General features: G+C 43.9%; 1 protein-coding gene across 2 annotated transcripts in view; it reads right to left on the bottom strand.

Moving 5' to 3' along the window:
• The window catches only part of nbeal1 (neurobeachin-like 1), a 160590-nt gene that overhangs the window by 103356 nt on the left and 32863 nt on the right, over positions 1-24371 (bottom strand). For both annotated transcript variants that reach the window (XM_080720925.1, XM_080720924.1), the window contains exons 8-14: positions 15053-15138; positions 13191-13566; positions 10869-10975; positions 3237-3320; positions 2483-2581; positions 993-1567; positions 1-100 (exon numbers count right to left, since the gene is read on the bottom strand). The exon at positions 1-100 is cut by the window's left edge and continues 33 nt beyond it. In XM_080720925.1, the coding sequence (XP_080577051.1) occupies positions 1-100; positions 993-1567; positions 2483-2581; positions 3237-3320; positions 10869-10975; positions 13191-13566; positions 15053-15138 (1427 nt within the window). The remainder of the gene's footprint in view (positions 101-992; positions 1568-2482; positions 2582-3236; positions 3321-10868; positions 10976-13190; positions 13567-15052; positions 15139-24371) is intronic.

Raw genomic sequence — 24371 nt, forward strand, 5'->3', positions numbered from 1 at the left:
CATGACTGTGACATATTCCTTTTTGGTGCACACAGCCACCACCAGGACCCCCGCGGAGCTGATGAACGCTTCAAACCCGGTGCCCCCCGGAGTGAAGAAACTACACAGGAGAAGAAGAAAAAGAACAAGTGAGAAGAAGTTCTTAACCACTCGTGCGGTTAAGCTTCCTTTCAGGGACGTGCAAAGAATGTTAGAGAGGCAGGGGCTGAAATTTCTAAAAAGGGCCTTTTGGTGAAAATATCGAAAATAGCAGACCTCCAAGCTCACAACGCGTCGCAGCAGAATATTGGGGTTAAGCAGTTAAGTGGTTAAGCATCTGTCAGCTCTGTCAACATAAGACAATGAAGAATCAGCCATTGCCACTAATGGCGGCCCGATTGCCCGAGGCAATGAAAAACAAATCAGGCAAATGGTGTTTGCTCTCTGGTTGCCTGAACAAGCGAGTGGGTTTTTGGAGGGTTCTTTTTCCCCCACTAGGTTGTTGGTTTTTGTCCACCATAGCTCTATTTGTTCCCTCTCTTTCTCTCCCCTCTCTCTAAGAAGTGAGTGAGGTGCTGCTAGAGAGAATCTTTTAATATCAGAATATTTGAAGCAGTTTCACATTTTCTGCCCAATCGATACCAGCCACGTCATGTGTTCCCCTATGATGTCTCCGTCTTGTGGAAAAGTCAAGAAACCAAACTATGTTTTTCTCACTCGGCAGTGAAACTCGGAAGTTGCACATGGCAGATATGACACATAACCTAAATATACAAAGAAATTACTGACATATTTGACAACTTTATACTTAAAAAAGAACATTGATAGTAGCAATAGCCGATCTACAAGCTTGACGCGTTGTGAGCTTGTAGATCTGCTATTTCCACTATTTTTTACTAAAATATATGAAAACGTTACAACATGGAAACGATTATGATGATGATGAAAAAGAATCGCAATTATGTCAAATAATTGCGATTAGACGATTATGTAATAACTGTGACAGCTCTCACCTGTACAGCTGCTTCCTCTTGTCCCCCTTGCTGGGCGGTCCCTGCTGGTCCTGGTCCAGCGACAGCCAGGCCAGGAAGCTGAAGGCCGAGCCGGGCCAGCGCTGCACTGTGGGCACGGCGATGCCCGCCATGCTGGGCGACAGGTCGAAGTACTGCATGGCGCTCTCTAGGCCCTGCTTGCGCACCATGGCGAGCAGCGCGCGGAGCGCCGCCCCCGCGTACGGGTGCGGCCGGCCGGCCTCGGGGGGCCGGAGCAGACGCAGCAGGCCCTGGAGCTCCCTGGCGCCGAGCGACTGGGAGCCCAGCGAGCCCAGGAGCGCCAGCAGGCTCTCGGCGCAGGCGCGGTGCAGCTGCCCGTGGCCCTCCAGGGCGGCCAGCGCCCGCAGGGCCATGGCGGCGTTGACGCAGGTGGCGCGCGTCTGCCGGTTGAGGCAGCAGAGGCGGCGCAGCCAGTCGGCCGCGAAGAGCTGCAGCTCGGAGGAGGCCAGCTCCGGCAGCCACTGCACCAGCAGCAGCAAGGGCTCCACGTTGCTGATGCCCAGGATGCCCACCGACGTGTGCTCGCCCTCCACCGCCTGCACGCACACACACACACACACACACACACACACACACACACAGACACGCACGCACACACACACACACACACACACACACACACACACACACACACCAGTGTTGAAGGACAAATTTGGTTGTCGACTGTGTTTTTTTCACTGACGAAAACTAAATAAAAACCAAGCTGTGATGACTAAAACTAAATATATTGACAATTCCGTCAACAAAATAAAAACTAGACTAAAACGTTAAAAAGACTAAAAGGGAGGGACTAGTGGAGAAGAGAGTCATGTTATGTCTGGTTGCTCTCAGGTGTTGAGTGCAGAAAATAGCTGATCTACAAGCTCACAATGTGTCACGCTGCGACGCACTCAAAGTTTAAAATCAGTCATTACGATGCCATCAAGGCCTGCCAAAATACATTTCAGTCGATTAAATCAAGATTTAGTCACCTAAATTATTTAATCGACTAAAATTAGACTAAAACTAAAACTTTTCAGGTGACTAAATTATGACTAAAACTAAATGGCATTTTATTCAAAAGACTATGACTAAAACTAAATCAAAATTTGCTGTCAAAACAACACCGACACACACACACGCGCGTGTTGAGGGTTCAAGTTGAAGATCACATGGCAATGATCAGAAAACTATATAGTCAGATAGACAGCAAGGTCAAAAAGAAAAAAGTCAAACACTATCGCAAACCTCTGACGGTATCATTTGCCAACTAGAACTGATTAGTGAAATAGATCTGCTATTTTCACAATAGAACTGTGTTATACAAAATGTAATGCCTCAACTCTTAGTGCTCTTTAGGGTGGGGGGGTCCCCAGTTAAAATATGATTATTTTGGTGGCCGTGGCCTGAAAAGGTTAAGAACCACCAATATAGAGAAGTAAAAGCAAAACAGATATCTCTGTCTCTTTTACCATGTTCATGAGTTCCTTTAGAAGGTGCCTGGACGGCTGGCCCAGGGAGACCAGCACCTCGTAGAGGTGATTATAACCGATCCGCTCCTTGAACACCTCCTGTATGGGCGAGATGTAGAGGTTAGCTTTGTGTTACTGGGACAGGAGGTACGAAGCACAGGTTCAAATCCCTATTAAAATGACAGATCTTTGTGAATGTGACCGACACATTTCATCAAGCGAAATTTCATCAAGCGATATGGCCTGAAGGGCCCTTGGGATCAATAAAGTTTATCTATCTAGAGCAGGGGTCTTCAACAGGGGGTCCGGGACTCCTAGGGGGTTCTCTTTGTCTACCTGTTCTGGTTATTATGTTGTTAAATTACAGTAAAATAACAACAAATGCAAAATTTTACAAAATGGTTACTTTAACAAGGTATTATGATGATATTCTCCACACTTGTATTCTCCCCATCTTGACAAAATGGTACAGATGCAATTCATTATTGTTAATTGTGGCACGTTTACTATAGCCTATGCCAACTTTAGCTGCACTTGAACAACCGTTCCAGGCTGCCATATCCAGCCCAAGAAACAGTAGAAACGGGGGAAAAAATGTAATGTACTTCTTAAAATAAATGTATCATGCCTGTTGCTAAGGTATGGCTATGGCAACAAGACTGGTGTCTTGCACGCGTGCAAGACACCAGTCATGTTGCCATACCTTAGCTTTTTCTGAACTGACGTCACTGCACTGTACACACTGATCACTTACCTTTGCAGCTGGTGATTTATGCATGACCGTTGTCAAGGCTTTGATGGTTGCTATGGCGAGAGAGTCCAAACGCCCCTGAAACACCTGGGGGAAGAACAACGTTTTGGAGTCACTAGCCGGCCAGGTTGCCTGTTGCTGGCGCAGTGGAGGGGTGAGCGTGATGTGCAGCGTGATCGGACGTGAATGAAGCCTCCTTTTATTCCAGCAGAATATGTTTGTCACACAGCACTTTTTGGGTGGCATGCACAAAGCTTAAAGCATGGGTCTTCAACAGGGGGTCAGGGACCCCTAGGGGGTCCTAAGAGTTACTACAGGGGGTCCTCCAAATCTTTGAGTGATATAAAGTTATTTTTTCTTTTTTTTTATGTTAACCACTTGAACCCTAGTGTCCCTATTCGGAGAACTTTAGCCAAAAATAGCAGAACTACAAGCTCACAACAGCTATTTTTTAGCAAAGAGCTTTGGTGTAGAGGGGAAAACGAGCAGACGAAGTACAGAGTGAAAGGTCAAGTTTATTAAGTGTTGATGGTTCAAGTGGTCAAATATCTGAAAACACAAATTGACATGAATCCAAAATACACTGGCGATTGTGTTGTCAAACGACGAAACTATATGGAATCTATGAAAAGGTTGTGGGGGTCCCTGCTTCATCTCTCTCTCTCAACTAAGGAGTCCTTGGCCTGAAAACGTTGAAGACCCCTGGCTTAAAGCTATAAGGGCTTGGCACGGTAAAAATAACAATGTAGTCGTTAAAAACAATAATAAATGCATATTATATCGCTCACAACATGCAACCACACTTGCAGGAATAAAAAGGAGACTTACATGCACGTCTACGTGTGGCTTATTGGTGTGTGAGACCCTGTGAGGGAAATCGTCAGTGACCTCAGATCCCAGATTATGGGTGCTCGTGTTTTTGCTGTAACAGCTTTAACTGCAGTAGTTTGAGGTGTCCAGTGGTGTAAAAAGTAGTCACATTCTTTACTTGAGTAAAAGTACCAATACTGCAATGTAGAAATACTCTGTTACAGAGTAAAATGGAATTCATAAAGTAAAAGTACAAAAGTACTGGCATCAAAATGTACTTGAAGTACCAAAAGTAAAAGTAGAACATGTTCAAATATAGTAGGTATACAATAGGGCTAAAGTGGAAAATTTATGTTTTATCATATTATAATTTATATCTGCAAAGTAACAAGTAACTAACGTTTTCAAATAAATGTAGTGGAGTAAAAGTAGAATGTTTGGATCGGAGATGTAGTGAAGTAAAAGTATAGAAAATTGGAGATACTCGAGTAAAGTACAAATACCTCAAACGTGTACTTAAGTAAATACTTAGTTACTTTACACCACTGGTGGTGTCAGAAGGGAGACTCTACCATCTGACCTCAGGAACATCTGACAGGAGGAAGTCTTTACAGTATACAAAAAACATACCCAGTGCCACCCACCTCCACACCAGATAAGACACCAAAAAATCTCTCAACAGGAACAACCTCTCTTTCTTAACAAACACCCACACACACACATAGAATGCAGCCCATTAGAACAAACACCAAACCATGAGAAATAATGACACACAGAACAAACACAGCTCCGTCCAGCTCTGTCCTCCACCGCCCAACATGTTTTGACGTCGGGGAAATAAGCCCGCGGATTCATGGCGCACAGCGATCAAGCGCTTTAATCAAACATTGTGGCACGGACTGGCTGGAGAGGGACTGCGGGCAAGGGAAAATAAAAAAAGGAGGATCTCAGACCATGATCATCATCACCAACACGTCCAGGCTATCACAAGCCACAGACTGCTGTGAGAACACAAGCCAGGCTGACATGACAGCATTCCGATGGAACCCAGAGTACTGTAGAACCGCAGGAAAAACCAAGGAGGAGTGATTGGTGGAAGTGGGGTGTGAGGGGTGTGGGGGATGGGCAAAGGAGTCAAACAAGTGTCGTAGTCGGGGGCCTTAGGGAGATAAAATGGTCATTTCATGCTAATCAGTCTAAAAGCACCAAATTTTGCACAGATGTAGCCCAGGGCATGCTCTAATGATTTAGCTAGGGCGCCCGAGTCAGCTACCTTCAGGGTCGCCACAGCAGCTAAATTAAGTTGGGCTCCCATCGACTTTCTATACACTATACCAGTAAGACTCCCTAATCGGGAGATAAGTGACCGTCAGGTCGCAGCGTGATTTTAGGGCAAAATGTGTAGGAGCAGTGTCCAAAAATGTGTTTGAAAAAAATCTGCCTGATGGTGGTGCTAGATGGGACAGATCCATGTTGATGAGATGAGTGTAGACATACTGTGTAGCGATTTGCGTGATTTTAGGGCAAAATCTGTAGGAGCAGTGTCCAAAAATGTGTTTTAAAAAAATCTGTGTTTTGCAAGAATTTGCAAGAATTTGTTGGGGCCATTTCTAGCCCAAGGAATGTTTTTTGTGCAAAACAAATTCTTGCAATGGATTCATAATCATGACAAACCCCTAGTTAGACCCCTCACATCCTACTTAAAGCAGCAGCATTTTTTTCCCCTCCTGTAGTATAGTGTATAGAAAGTCAATGGGAGCCCAACTTAATTTGGCCGATGTGGCGACCCCGAAGGTCGCCGACTCGGGCGCCCTAGCTAAATCATTAGAGCAAGCCCTGGGCTACATCTGTGCAAAATCTGGCGCTTTTAGACTGATTAGCACAAAAAACCCTAAGGCCCCTGACTATGGGGGTGGGTGGGTGGGGGGGGGAGGGGTAGGGGTAGGGGAATGGCACGCGGGAGGCCGAGAGGTAACTCTACAGCAATGACACAGGCTGAATTGCCATTTTTGTGATGTTTGTTTTGCGCTCTTTGCATTTTTCTTTTATAGTTTTTTTTTTAAGTCATCAATTTAACTTCCAGCTCATTTCAATTCGCTTTTTTTTAACAAGTTGATGGGAAGTTAGATCCACATTTGATTCCTCACTCGTATTACCACTTCTCTTCAACTACGCTAGACCTGTTGCCTGGCAAACCAACTTGACAGTCCAGCGACTGCGCCGCGTCGGCCCCTGTATCCAATTACAGCCGCTGCACAACGCGTGTTTGTTTCTGTGCGTGTGGGGGTGTATGTTCCTGTGCAGGTATATGCATGCGCCCATCTGCATTCATGTTAACCAGATCAATAGAAGGATTACGTCTCATAAAAGCGGCCCTTTGTGTAAGAAACCTGAATAACTGCACTGATGGGAACAAGTGGTTGTGTTGTGTGGATGCAGCACATTCTACTGAATGGACTGCCATTAGTTTCCATTACTAAACACTACTTCATTCAGCCTAGTCTACAGGTGAGCCCAGGGGGGTCGCACCAAATTCTGGGCCCTGGGTACAAGGATTCACTGTGGGGCCCCTGTGCTTTAACGATTGAAAAAAAAACAAAAAAAAAACAGCAGATATACAAGCTCACAGCGCGGCACCGAGTGCCGCGCTGCGAGCTTGTAGATCTGCTATTTTTGAAAAATCGTGAAAATCTTTGAATATTTCAAATCCTTCTATGGTTTTTGGAAAATGACACGTTTCTATGTCAGTGGTGCTCAAACGTTTTCATGTGTATTTGGCCACGGAGCCCCATCTCAAAACATTTAGTTCCAGGGACACCCCCCGAAAGCAAAATTTGAGTTACAAATGTTGGCTTAAAGAATACATATATTCAAAGACTTGCACACATTTTCACTACTTCTCAAAAATAGCAGATCTACAAGCTCGCTGCTGTGAGCTTGTATATCTGTTATTTTTTTTCAATAGCTAAATAGCTATAAAATAAATAAGGCCCCTGGTAACTCAGTCCCACTTCCTCCCCCCCTTGTGACGCCCCTGGGTGAGCCAGGCAGGTGAGTGGCAGCTCAGTGTCTCCACATGCAAACAAAGCCTCCAGTTAGGCCCGGGTTATAGGAAGGCATTCAGTAACAGGCAACAGACAACTGGAACCTTTAAAGGAATTTGAGTGGGACAAAGGGGGGTCTCAAAGTTAAAAGTAAGCTTGTGCAGGTGGAGGTTGGCTTTTTTCTGAATCCAGATCACATCGCAGCTAGTAGGTCTGGCGCCTTCGTACCTCTATGACTGCCTGCATAGATACGTTCCAAACCGCCCACTCAGGTCTTCTAGTGCTGACCTACTCGATGTGCCTACAATGACATAAAAATATGGTGAAGCAGCTTTCTGCTTCTACGGACCGACAGCTTGGAATAAACTCCCACTACACCTAAGACAGGCAGCCTCTGTGGATAGCTTTAAAGCCCAGCTCAAGACCTATTTTTAAATCCCTTTTGACGTCCACACTGTTCTGAAATTGTTCTTCAATGTTTTATGCCTTTATTTTTCTGCTTTATTGTATTTGTGTTTTTTTTTTTTTTTTAACACGATGACTGCCAGGGGCCACAAGGTGCCGCTAGAGTGCCAGCCATTCCTCCATAAGGCTTCATAGTAACATCCCACGAAGAAGTGGCTTGTGTTGTTTCTGCAAACAGTGTCATGAACGTGAAATGGAGGCCGAGAGCTAACAGTTAGCTATCAGCTATTTATTTTTTTAGAAGCCCGATCGGAGGCTATTTAGCCGCAAAAAAAAACTTTTCCGCTGCACTAGGAACACAGTTCAGAGAAAATGAGCTCTAAAGACGTGACTATGTATTGGATTGGGCGGCGCATTTGGCGACGTTACCCGATTACGGGCCGGTGGAAAGAGAGCTTGGTAGGCGGCTTGGATCAAGATTTAGACCGGGGCTTCGTTGTGGCCTCTGATTATTTAATTCATTTTATTAAAGAAACCGAAAATATTCGTTTTTTGTAAACCTTAATACGTCTTGCAAAAATAGAGGGTGGGGGGGGCTCTAAACTTTATTCTAAACCATTTTCAATGGAATAAATCGTCGCAACATGTAGCATGGCTCGTTGGAAAGCGATGGACGAGCCAGGACCACCCACGTCGCTACTAGCAGCTCAGGGTAAGTAAAATAGCAAAAAAATATTGTTTTAGCACTAAAAGAGTTAAGCACTTGTGCTTCATTTTCTGCTCTGTAAAGCGCTTTGAGCTGCATTTCATGTCATGAAAGGTGCTATACAAATAACATTTTATTATTATTAGTATGTCTGCGTAAGTAACTATGGCAATTGCCTGGAATTCTGGGCCTCATGAAATAACACTGATTGCGCTGATGAAACTATATGGGAACAGGTCGTGGGGGTCCCTGCTTCATCTCTCTCTCAACTAAGGGGTCCTTGGCCTGAAAACGTGGAAGACCCCTGAACTAGGGCAATGCAGGGCCTTGCGGGTCTTGCTGTGGAGTGGCCATCTTGGCTCTGCGCCGGTTGACGGGTGAGTGAGGTTTGGCAGGTGGTGATAACAGCGGTAGGTAGCAGGTGAGGGAGGAGGGAGGGAGGGGTGGTGTCAGGGGTGGAGTGGGAGTTTGGGGTGAGGTTGGATGGGGGTTTCTCGGCGGTACCTGAGTGTCCCTCTCTCCTGTCAGTAACCTGTTGTTGGTTATATCTTTCTGGTCCTTGTCAGCCGCCGTGCACCTAGCATTAACCAGCTGACACACAATAACAATAACAGGCAATGTGTCAACTTTAACATCCAAATGTGTATGTGAGAGAAAGAGAGAGAAAGAGAGAAAGACATGGGGGTTGGGGGACAAAAGAAAGGGGCGACAAAGGTCGTGGGAGAAGGGAGTAGGGATGGGACCATACGATAATCGATTATCACGATTAGTGTGACCTAAGAAATCTCGATTTGCGATATTATCGCGATAATCAAAATATCCCCAGGGCGGAACATTTGCCAAAAAATAGACGATCTACAAGCTCACAACGCGTCGCCTTGCGGCACGTTGTGAGCATGTAGATCGGCTATTTTTTGGAGACTTGGTAGAGAGTGGAAAAAAGAATATCAAGTATGTATATATCAAGTATGTATATTATAAGTACGTTTTACCAATAGACCGGATATGCAGCTCGGCAAATAAAAGGTGAATTGATCCCAGTGCATGACGGAGGACGATATCACGATATATTACATCTCCACGATACGATTATCATGAGTGTTTTTTTATCACGATAAACGATAATATAGCTTATCGTCCCATCCCTAGAAGGGAGAGGAGGAGGTGGAGGAAGGTTGGGGGTGAGAGGTTAAAGGCGATGGTTCTTGGAGAGGGCTCTGGCTATGTGTTGGTGTTCCAGCAAGGCTGTGGGTGGGGGCGGTTATCATGCAAAGGAGGCCAAAATGCTAGCTACGTTTAAATATAATAGGCTACACCAGACCAAAGCGGAGGAGAACAAGACTAAATAGCCTAAAAGCCCCGCTAGCGGCCAAATAGCGATCTCAGTGTAATGGCAATTCTGTCTTTAGATTTCGGGATGGTGGAAAGTTGGCCTATGGGTGGCACTAAAGGAAAGGCCATGGAGTCACCAAATCCAATAGGGCTCAACCTTGGGGAGCATGCTGCAGATGCAGAGCAAATTCCATGTCTGTTTCCCAAACAGTGGGTCGGGGACCCATTTGTTAAAAATAAATGGTTCCTAAGTTTTGTTTTGAATAATTAACATTTTCAATAAACATTAAAAAAAGTGTTTTTTTCAGTAATTTCATGTAAAAATCTAAGAAAAATTAAATAAATTTCATGAATTACTGTAGAACACAAATGTTTAAGAAGTAGTTAAAATAGCCAATCTGCAAGCTCACAATGTGTTGTGAGCTTGTAGATCTGCTGTTTTCACTAGTTTGCTTCCCAGGCAAACGTTGGGTCCTAAGCTAAACCGTTTGGGAACCACTGCTGTAGATTACAAGACGCATATTTTGTTTGGGACCAAAGTGTTGTATGGATGACCAATGTGGACTGACATTGTCATCTACTAGCAGTGCTAAAAACCTCAAATGAGAAGGTCTCAAATAAAACTAAAACATCAATCAATTCTAAAAAAATCCCCTTTTGAACAAAGTAAACATGGTTCCAATATTCAAGAAATATCATCCCACTAGGTAAGACACCTCAAGTGCTTCTTGTTTTCATCTTCTTTTTAACCCATTTAGGCCTAGATTTATTGAATGCTTTAGCTATTGAAAAATAGCAGATATACAAGCTCGCATCTGCTATTTTTTTTATAAATCGTGAAAATGTGTGCACATTGTTCAATATATATTGTTCAAAGCAAACTTTTGTAACTCAAATCTCTGCTGGAAGAACATATTTTGAGATAGGGGTCCACGGCCATATAAATGTAATTTTGGGGGTCCTTGACATGAAAAAGTTTGAGAACCACTGATTTAGAGCAAGGATTTAGAAGTCGGGTTAACGATCGGGTCAAAGATATTCAAAGACTTGCACACATTTTCATGATTTTTCAAAAATAGCAGATCTACAAGCTCGCAGCGTGGCACTCGGTGCTGCGCTGTGAGCTTGTACATCTGCTATTTTTCAATAGTTAAGCACAAAATAATGGTTAAAGTGGTTAAAATCGAACACGAGTCGGGCGCGTTCCAGGTATTTAATTCAATGACATTACAGTGGACTCGCTGTTGGCTCTCTGGTGGCTAGACATGAACAAACACAACAACCACACTGAGTCAAACTCAATGAAGGGAAAAGGAACACGAGGGCCCCGCAGTGTACCTTGCTGTTCTGTAGCAGTCGAGTCAGGTGCTCAAAACAATTACTGTTGAGGAAGATGGCCTGCAGAACTGGCCTGTCCGAACACAGGAACATGTCCCTGATGGTATCTGAGAGAAGCAAGGAAGGAGGGAAGGAAGGAAGGAAGGAAGGAAAGAAAATGCAAACAAACAAACAAACAAACAAACACACACAATAAGTATTAGCCAAAATGGGTATTACTTGGGCTAGATTTCGGCACCCCAAAACTGTGAAAATTGATGAGTCATCACTTTTTTTCCACTTTTCACAGTTTTGGGCTGCCGAAAGTTAACCCAAGGAATGTTTTTCATGCAAAACAAATGCTTGCAATGGATTCAGAATCATGAAGAACCCCTAGTTTGACCCCTCACATGCTACTTAAAGTAGATTCTTTTTTCTTGTTTAAATATTTCTAGTGGAGTCAATGGGACAGTGAATATACAAATGGCTGTAACCTTTTTTTCGCGATGTTTCCGGCAGAGCAGGCCTCTCATTCTGTGGACCTCAATGACTAAACTAATAGATAAAAAGTACGGCAGAAAATCACAGGTCCTACCCTATTCCTTGAGCTTTTGGGCTTGTGGGTCCCCGGCTATAAGTCAAATTCTCACTAGATGAATAAAACAAAACTACTGTACATATAACAAGCAAATAATAAACATGCGTCCTCTGTTCCACCAATGATGCTTTGGATATTTAAAGGGGTAATGTCACCTAAAGGGCTCGAGGGGCAGATTACACTGTGACATGATGAGCTTCTCTGAAAACGGTCTGAAACAGTATGAAGCTCATGTCAATCATGTGTAATCTGCCCCTCTCCCCCCAACAACAGGTGACCAGTACAGTAGGTAGTCATACAGTCAGGCTATACAGACAATTAATTTGATTGGCTTATAATTGTGCATCCCCACAATGACATTATAAAAATATTAACTTGTTTTTTTTTTAAGATGATTCTTAAAGTGACAGTCAGTAACCCTTTAAACAAATTATCAAGCTCATCTGCAAGAATGAAGACATCTAACAGAACACGGTATGATAAAAAATATATATTACCCTAAATGTACAGCGTGTGTGTGTTTCTGTCACCTACAGCAGGGGTCTTCAACGTTTTCAGGCCATGGACCCCTTAGCTGAGAGAGATGAAGCAGGGACCCCCACTACTTATTGTATAAAGTTGTGTTGCTTATTAAAAATGTTCATAGATTTCTTAGACAGCTTAGACTAGACTTGTTTGACAGCACTATAATTAGTGTAGGTTTTGGACTAATGTGTATTTTTAGACATTGAAACACTTAAACCGTCACTACTTAGTCCACTCTTCTTTTCCTTCTACACCAAACCTAGAATAGCCAAGAATTGCAGATCTACAAGCTCGCAGCGCGAGGCGTTGTGAGCTTGTAGATCTGGGCATAAAAAGGATTCTGTTAGTGTGCCATCACTGTGAAGCCAGAGCGTGATGTCAGAGCATGATGTCAGAGCGGCAAACCCATTCTGTTAAGAGCGGTTCCCCTGACATCACAGTGATGTCAGAGCATGATGTCAGAGCGACAAACCTGTGACGTCACAGTGATGTGTCAGAGGAACCACAGTGTCAGGCGTGACCTACAGAGATACGCGGATAAGATGTGCCGGTTTTCATAGTTTTAAAATCTTCTATTTTTGCCAATTATTTGGGGGCCCACTTGCAATATCCTTAGGGCCAGGATGGAAATTGCTGCTAAGGGTTCATTTGGTTCCATTTCTACACTGAGTCTCTATAACTGAGTTATAGAGAGACATTGAAATGTGAAAGTTTGAGAAACACTGACCTAGAATGTGCACTTGCAGCGCCACAAAGTGGGTTCCTTTAGGAGGGTCTAAATTGACCCATACAAGTCAACTACATACAACTAGGGATGGGACGATACGCGATAATATCATTGTGATAAAAAACACTCACGATAATCATATCGTGGAGATTTAATTTATCATGATATCGTCCTCCATCATGCACTGGGAACAATTCACCTTTTATTTGCGGAGCTGCATATCCCGTACCTCTTAAACCCTCTCTAGTCTTTTCTCACTGTCTATCAAATATCTTTGCCAAAAAAATACCCGATCTACAAGCTCACAACACGTCGCAACACGGTGCGGTTTGAGCTCCGCCCTAACATAATGGATTTTGATTATCGCGATAATATAGTAAATCGCACTTTCTTTTGTCACAATAATCGTGATATGAAGTTTTCATTTCGTCCCATCCCTATTCTACACTGCCAACAGTTGACATTGCAATGTGAAAGCCTGAGAAACACTGACCAAGCATGTGCACTTGCAGCGCCACAAAGCGGCTCTCCCAGTTGTGGCCCAGCGCGGGGGCTCGTCCCTTGGCCTGCTGCTGCTGCTGCTGGGAGGCGGCGGCGGCCGGGTCCGAGTTGAGCAGCTTGAAGTAGTTCTCCAGCACCGAGGCGATCTCCACCTGCCGCTGGTCGGAGCTGGCGGCCAGCAGGCGGTGCACCACCTCCCGCAGGCAGCCCAGCGTGAGCAGGGCCTTGCGGTCGGGCGCCTGGCTGTCCCAGTCCTCGCCGAAGTCGTCGAAGGAGGTGGTGGAGCCGCCGCCGCCCGTGGAGCAGTCGGCCAGCACCCGCATCAGCACCTCCATGGTGGCCGGGGAGATGGCCTGCAGGGCGTTCCTCTGGCCAGGGGGCGGGAGGGAAGAGCACAGTGTTAACCCATTTAGGCCTGAACACATTATGAATATGTTATGCTTTAAATATAAAAGAAATAGCAGATATATCACAGCGCGGCACCGAGTGCCCCGCTGCGAGCTTGTAGATCTGCTATTTTTTTTTTATCGTGAAAATTTGAATTTTGACCCCTGTTTCTATGTCAGCAATCTGGCCAGCCATCGTCAAAGAAAAGGTCCTTTTCACTTAACTGGAGCTCAGTTAGTCTGTTCTTGAGAGACTACTATGTCAGTGGTGCTCAAACCTTTCCATGTGAAGGACCCCCAAAATGATATTTATTTGGCCACGGACCCCCATTTCAAAATATCTAGTTCCAGGGACCACCCAGAAGCAATATTTGAGTTACAAACCTTCGCTTTGAAAATACATATTCAAAGATTTGCACACATTTTCACGACTTTTTCAAAAATAGCAGATCTACAAGCTCGCAGCGCGGCACTCGGTGCCGCGCTGTGAGCTTGTATATCTGCTATTTTTCACTGGTTAAAGCATTCAATAATTCTAGGCCTAAATGGGTATGGGTTAATGTTTTAGGCAAATTTTGATTTATTTAACACACCATTTAGTCTTAGTCCTGCCTTAGTCTTTTGAAATTGTTTTGGTCTAGTCTTGCCTTAGTCGACTAAATATCAAAACATTTTTTGTCTGTTGGGATTAATCTTAGACTTTTAGTCTTCATCTTTTAGGATACGTTTTTTAGGCTAAATATACCGGTAAGCACATAATTCTGAACAAGTCATTGTCTTCTACTGCCTGTTACTTGGTCAAAATAAACCATACATAAAAGATGTATTTGGCTTTAATTATATTGCTTTTACATGCCAGTGTTAATTTTTACAGCCATTAGTCTTAGACTTAGATTTAGTCTTAGTCTTCAGATTTATTTATTTTTTGTCTAGTCTAATCGACAAAATATCAAAATCTTTTAGTGTGCCTTTCAGTATTTTAGTCTTAGTCTACAAAATTAACACTGGAAGAGCGGGGAGGGAAGGAAGACAGAGAGAGAGAGAGAGAGAGAGAGAGAGAGAGAGAGAGAGAGAGAGAGAGAGAGAGAGAATAGCAGATCTACAAGCTCTCAACACCTCGCAGCACAACACATTGAGAGCTTGTAGATCATCTATTTTTGGCAAATAGGTTTGGTGTAGAGGTAGCTCAGACCAAGTACAGAGTAAAAGGTCAAATTTACTAAATATCGACGATTTCTTTGGTTAAATGTCTGGAAAAAATACATATCAAGATGAATCCAACAAATACTGATAACAGTGCTGTCAAACAAGTCGATGAAAATCTGCAACAAAATTTTATACAATATGTAGTGGGGGTCCCTGCTTTATCTCCCTCTCAGCTAAGGGGTCACAACTGGCCGTGGCAGGGGATCAAACCTGCGACTTCTCAGTCACGGGACGGGACCACCTTGCTCAGGTGGAAGCTTACCTGTCCACCAGCTACTATGGCTCCAAACAGGTGCAGCAGGCAGCATTTCAGACTGTCTTTCAGATGCTCGCTCTCTTGGAAGCATTCTGGATGGACAGACAGACACACACGGACAGGATTTGGTCAGAGTAGCCCCTTGAGATGCAGCATCTCATTTTAGAGGGGGTCCTAGACACTTAACACTTCTGCTGCCTCTTACTTTGAAGGGATGCTTGGTGCCGCGCCGCTTCCTCCGTAGGCCTCCGCTATTATTTTGAAGGGCCGGGCGGGGTCGTTTTTGCGCAGATGGATTTTCACTTGTCACATGACAGTGTGGGCCCAGAAAAGTGTCAATGCCGTGCCCAGCCGAGTGCAGTTTGTACTGTAAACACGCCAGCCTTGGGATCAAAATGTATTTTTTTGAGTAAATGAAGTCTCTTTATGGGTCTCTCAATGGATTTGCTATGGAGGAGCTTCACTTCGCGTGCACACCCAACGTGCGTTGTAAACAAATCGCGGACATAACACCGATGTGGGCGGGACGGGAGCGACGTACAGTAAGTAATAATACTTTTAATGTATTTACAGTAACACTGACGGTGAGCGTTGTCAACGGCACCATGATATTAACCCTTTAAATGACGGTGAAGACGGTCAAAGGCAGCAGAAGTGTTAAAGGACAACTTTTTACAACAAGGGTTCATATTTTAGATTGTAATAAAAACATTTTAACACTCATCTTTTCTTTTCTCTAATGATATGAGCCCTTAAAGTTGTCCTTTAAGTGAACATCTCTATATACAATTTGAAACTGACAGAACGGTGCATTCGACATGTATACATACAGACGACCCAAAGCAGTCCAATTGGCTAGGACTGATCACGTGGCACACGTGCTGACGTCCTCACGTCACACCAGCGCCATACGTGCTGACGTAGAGTCAACACCAGGCTAACAGTTAGCTAAACAAATGATGTACTCACGTTTGCATAGTCAATAGCACTACTGTCCACATTCCAGTACATTCCATCACTTAGGCACGAGTCCCGATCACATTAACATAATCTTCATGTATGTACATCCCATTACAGCAACGTAACGTTACTCTTTTTAATTCGCGGAGTTCTTCACCGGAAGTGCGTCCGGCCGTCAAATATGTCCGACCGGAAACGTGCTGCGGCACAATAGTTCCGCCACAATATTTTCCCCCCCATTTTTTTTTTCAATTTTTTTTTTCATTTTTTTTTCAAAAAACTTTTTTTTTTTTCAAAAAACTTTTTTTTTCAAAAAACTTTTTTTTTAGCCATATGAGCTTTTCACGTTAACAACGAGGCGAGGGGGCGTAGATGTGAGCGGCACGTAGCGCCGCGAACCTCTAGTTACATACAGTACAAAAACACACAAGTAGAACATTACACACAATACAGGCACACAACACGTACAGCAGTTAGCTTGTTCACCATCTCCCACCCACACCGCCAGCCCTCAACTCATTTTAACACACACACACACACACACACACACACACACACACACACACACACACACACACACACACACACACACACACACACACACACACACACACACACACACACACACACACACACACACACACCATTGTTGATGGTGCTCAAACTTTTTCATGTGAAGGACCCCCAAAATGATATATTTTTGGCCACGGACCCCCATCTCAAAATATTTAGTTCCAGATACCCCCCAGAAGCAAAATTTGAAAAAAGCTACAACCAATCCTATTGTTAAAAACATGATCAAGGTCTGGCAGGATGTTCGGAAATATTTGTGCGATACCATCCCCATTTCTCGCTTCAGCCCGATTTGGGGGAATGAGGCATATGCCCCGGGTAGGGCGGATGGAGGTTTTAAAAATTGGGCTGGAAAAGGAATCAAACAACTAAAAGATGTTTTTGGTAAAGATAAGACTCTGCTTTCATTTGAAGAACGTATGGCCAAATTTAATATTCCTAGAACACACCTGTTTAAAATGTTCCAACTCAGGGACTTTATAAAGGTTAAACAAGCACAGTCTCTGACGATCCCTCCTCTGTCAATAATAGAAAGAGCTCTCATTAGGAATCCTTTTGAACGGGGCATCATATCTGGATTTTATACTCTCCTGGTGGACTTCTCGCCCGAAACATCTGAATCTAGATTTAATGCCTGGAACTCTGATTTACAAGGGGAACTAACAATGGATGAGTTTAACACAGCCAGTGAGGAGGCTCAGGCACAGACTAGTAATACTCGTTTAAAATTGCTACAATATAATTGGCTGATGAGGGTGACATCACGCCAGAAAAAATAAACAAATTTGATCCTAATATCCCAGACACTTCACTTGTATCAGATGTAACGATGATAAAGGCACTCTGTTCCATTGTTTGTGGACATGTCCCAAAATAAAGGAGTTTTGGGAGGAGGTTAGAAAGGAGTTACAACGGATACTACTTATTAATATTGAGCTAGACCCAAAACTCTTCCTATTAGGCCTTTACCCGATTGGCCATAAGATAAAAAATTGCGAGATAACATTTCTGGACCTTGGGTTCCTACAAGCCAAAAGGGTTATCGCCCTTTCATGGAAAAAGACAGGGAAACCCAGCATCGCCCAGTGGTTTAGGGAACTATCTTTGTGCCTTCCCTTGGAAAGAATCACATACACTCTCAAAAACAAACAAGAGTTATTTGAGAAAATATGGGGGAATTTTATTCATTATGTCAAGAGCAACGATCTTTCGCATTTGATGGAGGAACCGGGAGTGGGGTAGACGTTTTCCCTCTGCAGCCAATTATACGGCCTTGTGGCATGGGAATCTGGGTGTTGTTGGTATGTGTGCTCTGTATGTCAAAAGAAAATATGTAAATTGTTATTATTGTTTTTTTTTTGTAATTGTGTTGTTTTTCTTTATATTGTGTTGTGGTTTTGTTACGGGATTGTAACAAAACCACAACTCAATAAATATAGTTAAAAAAAAAAAAAAGCAAAATTTGAGTTACAAATGTTCGCTTAAAAAATAAGGATTTGCACACATTTTCACGACTTTTCAAAAATAGCAGATCTACAAGCTCGCAGCACGGCACCGAGTGCCGCCCCTCGACCTTGGGCCCTAGTAACTCAGTCCCACTCTCCCCCCCTGTGACGCCCCTGATTACGCCTATATATTTGTTGTAAGTTTAATGTTCCATTAGCATCCATAACACTAAGCCGTCTTCTGTGTCTCGGAAACGCTGCTGAAGATGTGCTTCACCTGTTACTCCAGTGATGTGTTTGTTGTCAAATCCATGAAAGTGAAAACTACAACTCCTCACTCCCTGTGTTTTGGCACTAGCCTCGCTCTGGCTGTTACCTTTGTCCTTGTTTACGTTGTCTATAGCCATGTTTCCATAAACTTATTCGAATTAGGGAAGCGAATTATCAGACAAAGCGAATTTAGCCCGTTTCCATTAAACTGGTGAAATGCGATTCTTGGGAGATCCTGCCTGGGTCCGTCTAACCGACGTGCTGTAAACACTTCCCGCGGGCTTGCACACAGTGCACAGAGCCAATAGAGTCAGCTGGGATGGGGCTGATTTTTTCAGACCGAGAGACGTGAGGGCACTGCTGTGACTCGCTGCACACGCATCCCGATCCAGAGCCGGTCGCGACGCACCGCCGCAGAGAAAGTGCGGTCGGCGGGAGCACAGAGCAAGCGACCCCGGCCGGGAAGCCCCGAGGGGCGTCCCCGAGCCGAGGCGGCCGCCCCGCCGCCCGGTTGAGTCCTCCGGGCAGACTGCATCCTGCAGCGTCGCAGATGCGAGCTGCTGTGAGCTTGTACGGCCACTTTTGGCACGCGCAACACGGTGTGATGACGAAGGGTCACTCCGTGTGTAAAAACCGGTTTGTTTCGTGGGCTAACGCTATACAATGGACGTTAATTAAGCGGCGGGGGAAAGTGTTATAGGAGGACGATATGGACCAGAACGTCATATTTTATTCGCATTTATTGACTGACCCGTTTCCATTCACAAATGTGCTTTTAGTTTATTCGATAAAGCCTCAAAATCCACCTCCTCCAAGCGGATATTTCTTTTTGCGGATATTCGCATTTTGAAGTGTTTCCATAAAAAGATTTTGCGAATAAGCCGTTAATGCGCAAAAAGTGGCTTTATGGAAACGCCACTTATGACAGTGGTTCTCAACCTGTGGGGGTCCCCAATTTATTCTGGGGGATCCCCAGATGATTAGCTAAATGTTAACATTGTTTTCTCACTCAACAGTAAACAAACCTGAAGTTTAAATGTATAGAGGCTTCCTCTATATTGTCTAAAGTGACAATTTAAGGACTTTCAAATACCTCTAAAATGACAAATTAAGCCAATCTACATTCAATGTAATGTAATGCCTCAACTCTTAGTGCTTTGCTCCTTCCTCCCTCTCTCTCTCTCTCTCTCTCTCTCTCTCTCTCTCTCTCTCTCTCTCTCTCTCTCTCTCTCTCTCTCTCTCTCTCTCTCTCTCTCTCTCTCTCTCTCTCTCTCTCTCTCTCTCTCTCTCTCTCTCTCTCTCTCTCTCTCTCTCTCTCTCTCTCTCTCTCTCTCTCTCTCTCTCACACACACACACACTCAAGCTAGTCGGTGCGGGGTGGACACGTATAGTCACACAGACAGACAGATGTCTCTCTCTCGCTTACCTTGGATACATAACCTTTCTTTGTATAACCATGCTTTTTCTGTTGTCATCTCGAACTGGATAATCTATAATCCACGGGGCTGTTTGCTATTAGATTAGCTATTGATTAGCAATCGCTAGTGGATGTTTACGTTAACCTACTGTTATGTGCGCTTTGGAGTTGAAAACAGCTGTGGCTCGTTAACTTCTTCAGTGCCATATTTAAAGTGGGACCTCTTATATTGCCGGTTCGCCAACAAAGGGTTAAAAAAATAGTGTGCTGGTGCACACATTCGTGCACAGATCATGCACTATGCATGTGTGCTCAACTATTTTGTCAACTACTGCTGCTCATGCGGAGAAACCTAAAGTTCAGACAAAAATATTTAGTAAAATATCATGTTTGGGTCATTGTCAATCATTACATCAAGGCAAACCTACGGTATGGTCGTATGGAAATGAACAACTATCATCAACATGATAAGGCTATGTATTAATACCACGCTATACAAAGAAAAAGATGGTGCTACCTAATTTCTGGTGGTGCTACCTAATGAAAAGGTAGGTGGAGCCCTGGAACCACTGGTCTATGGCAAAATAGCGACCTTGACATCAGAAAATAGGAATCAGGTTAGTGTAATTGTGGCCATACAGCGCGATGCTGTCCCCTTTAACTCCTACACTAGGGACGTGCAGAGAATGTTAGAGAGGGAGGGGCTGACATTTCTAAAAGGGCCTTTTGGTGAAAATATTGAAAATAGCAGACCTCCAAGCTCACAATGCATCGTGCTGAGACGCGTTGTGAGCTTGGAGGTCGGCTATTTTCAGGTGCTTGATACTGAACTAAGCATAATCGAGTGAATACTGGTGCCGTTGCGTACGGCATGGATTTCTACATAGAGAGGGCAATTCTTTCAACATGAGATGCTGCATTCAAGTTCAGGAGAGTTTGGACAAGCTTGAATGCTGCCTTCAGGTATGGCATGGAAAGAGGGCATTTGCATTTCTTTCACCATAGTAAAAACTGCATTCATAGTTTGGAGAGGGCACTTTTTACAGACGGATAAAAGGGCAGGGGCTCAAAGCCCCCTTTGATGTCTATGTGTGCACGTGCCTGTCCTACATGCCATGGAATACTGTATATGTGTGCACCATCAACGTACAACAAGAGAACTCTGGATCACACAACATGCACAGACCTCATATACTCACACACTCACTCACACGGGGGCAGCCCTGTCAGTGACCTGTGGGTGGCCGCGGTCCCAGTCATCCATTAACTCATCTGTCAACATATCTTGGTGGGCAGCAGACACGTGAGCTCTAGGCTCCGGTCTGTCTGTTTTCTCCATCCCAGCCTCCCACACGGCCTCCCACCACTGCAAAATCCTCAGTGTTAGTTCGGCTCGTCCCGACAGGTACGCCTCGGCCCAACAGCGTGGTCCCGTCACGTAACCCAAGAGTAGGGCTGTACCCTAACCCTAATCGCAATTATTTGACATAATCGCAATTATTTGACATAATCGCAATTATTTTGTGATAATCGTCATAATCGTTTACATGTTGAAAAATGTTTATATATGTTCAAACATTAAAAAAAATAGTGGAACTAGCAGATCTACGCGACGCGTTGTGAGCTTGTAGATCGGCTATTTCCACTACCAATGTTCTTTTTAAAGTGTAAAGTTGTCAAATATGTCCTTCATTAGGTTATGTATCATATCTACCATGTGCAACTTCAAAGCCTAAAAGCCAAACAAAAATGTAATTGTCAACGACAAAAACACAATTAAATCGTTAATCGCAATTATTTGAGTGACAATTAAAGGAGTAGTTCACCCCCAAAATGACTTTTCTTCTATTGATTACTCACACCATGGAGACTTGAGTTCAATATATATATATATATTTTTGGTTTTTGTTGCATTCCTAAAACAAAAATTTGATTGCAAGAAATGTACCCCCATTGATTCCGGATGGGGACCCAAATCCATTCGGGTCCCCATCCGGAATCAATCAATGGGTGGTAAATTGACTATAATCACATTTTTGTCTTAGGAATGCAACAAATACAAAAAAAACATTATTGAACTCAAGTCTCCTTGTCGTGAGTAATCAATAGAAGAAAAATCATTTTGGGGGTGAACTACTCCTTTAATCGCCATGTAAAATGTCATAATGGTGACAGCCCTACCCAAGGGGTGCGTTTACAACACTAGGGATTTTGCTGTGTAGGATGGCTGAGGATAAAGTCACAGCATCCCCGCCTTGGCACCGCTGTTGACATGCACACCGACACGCGCGTCTGTCCATCCTTGAGACACACACGTCTGGACCCTTCCTCCTCTGCTGCTTCACGTCCCCTCATTAGAGGTGGGACGTCCGCCAACGAATCGAGTCTTTTGACCGGCTCTTTGAAATGAAGGATTTGCAGTAGGAAGCTGTTCCTTTCTAATGAACAGTGGTGGAAAAATAACTCAAATTCTTTAGCGAGCCTTTTTTGATGAGGGGGAGTCAAATATTTGCTTGAGTAAAAGTATCAATACTGCAATGTAGAAATACTCTGGAATGTTAAGGTACTTGAGTAAAAGTACAAAAAGTATTGGTATCAAAATGTGTAAGTACCAATAGTAGAAAGTACTCATTATGCAGAATGACCCATTTCACAGGTTTTCCATTGAATGAAATGTAGAAATATCATTTGAAAATAGCAGATCTACAAGCTCACAAGGCATCACGTTGCGACGCATTGTGAGCTTGTAGATCGTCTATTTTCAAATGGCAGGCATGTACCTATATATGTCTGAAATAAATGTATATAGGGTTGAAGTGATTTGTAATTATAATCAAAATCTACAAAGTAAGTAACTAGAATGAGCCAGTCTGTTGAACGGCTCTTTGAAAGGAACAGATCCCTCACTTCAAAGAGCCATAAATCCCATCTCTGCCCCTCATGTCATCCTCTCCATCTATTTGTCTTTGCAAGGACAAAGCAGGCTTCCCAAGTTCCCATTGACATTTAACAGGAGATTATTAGTGAATATATCGTCGTTGTCAGGTGGAAACCTTGTATGTCCAAAACCGTTTGTTTTGTATTTATCATTTTAAAAATGATTTAAACTAGTGAAAACAGCCGATCTACAAGCACACAACGCCTCGCACCGCGAGGCGTTGTGTGCTTGTAGATCTGCTGTTTTCACTAGTTTTGTGCAACGGCCTTGTATGGTGAAAGCAAGGCTTTACTTTGCGAAAAACTGTACAAATTTGAAACTTGGGAGATACGAGGTTTTCTGCCCAACAGTGACGATGTACACGTCTATCGGTTTAGTGAAATCAATGTTGGAATATGTGTTTAAAAATTACCTTTTTTACTCTTCAAAGGTAGGGTAGGCAAAATAAGCCCTGGCTTAAGACTTTTTTTGAGGGCATACTATAATCTATGACCCATGGCTATTCGTGTGGCCAGGGCAGACGCCAGTGGATAATGCCTATCAAATACGCTACTTTGAAAGGTTCACGAGGGCAGACGCTATTCATATTTTGATTTCCAACAGCAGACGCCGTATACGTGCGTTACAGGTAGAACACAGCACTGCTTCAGCCTACACCTTTTCGGTGCCACTATCATTAGTGGACTACATTGTATGTATGTATTTTTCCTTTTTTCATGGCCCGAAATAAAGATTAATACACGCATGTGTGTTTTGAAGTGCGCGTTTCCCTTGAAAAAACAAACAAAAAAAAAACAGAAAGACATCCTCAACCATTTTAACCACATTGGGGCTTCTCTAGAGGAGTGATGTTGACTGAGTGCTTTATTAGATTAACGGATTTGACATTTTTCCATACTCAAACTTTATCTCACACACTATCGCACACACACACACACACACACACACACACACACACACACACACACACACACACACACACACACACACACACACACACACACACACACACACACACACACACACACACACACACACACACAGTCTGTCAGGTTGCTAAAGTGGGGGACGGGGATCTTGGTTCAGATACCAAACCACAACAGCATAGAGAGAAGAGAGTCTGTTTGTTCACAATGGCATCCAGGATCAGTGGAGAGGCCAGACAGACACCGTGCTCTATCAAACCATTGGAACGCCTGGCAAACACGGCAAGGACACAAAGACTGGATTCATCTGGATCCAGAGGGACAGACACAGAGAGAGAGAGAGAGAGAGAGAGAGAGAGAGAGAGAGAGAGAGGGAGGAAACTGAAAACATGGCAGCTCTCAGGGAAAAGCTGCCGGCACACTAGCTCAGAGAAGGGAAGAAAGGAAAGAAAGAGAAACAGACTGATAGAGACTTGGAGAGAGAAGGATAGAGGAAGGGAGAGACCTAATTAGAGGAGGAAGAAGAGAGAGAGAGAGAGAGAGAGGGGGGGGGGGGGGGGGGAGCTGCTTTTCATAGACAGACAGGGCATGCAAACTAAAGACTGTAACAGTAGACTCACAGAGGGCTAGTATTCACACACAGGGAGGGACAGTGTGTGTGTGTGTGTGTGTGTGTGTGTGTGTGTGTGTGTGTGTGTGTGTGTGTGTGTGTGTGTGTGTGTGTGTGTGTTTCGTTAATGCCCTAGTGTGTGTGTGTGTGTGTGTGTGTGTGTGTGTGTGTGTGTGTGTGTGTGTG

This window comes from Nannobrachium achirus (genome assembly GCF_963921795.1).
Source record: "Nannobrachium achirus genome assembly, chromosome: 24".
Classification (NCBI taxonomy): Eukaryota; Metazoa; Chordata; class Actinopteri; order Myctophiformes; family Myctophidae; genus Nannobrachium; species Nannobrachium achirus.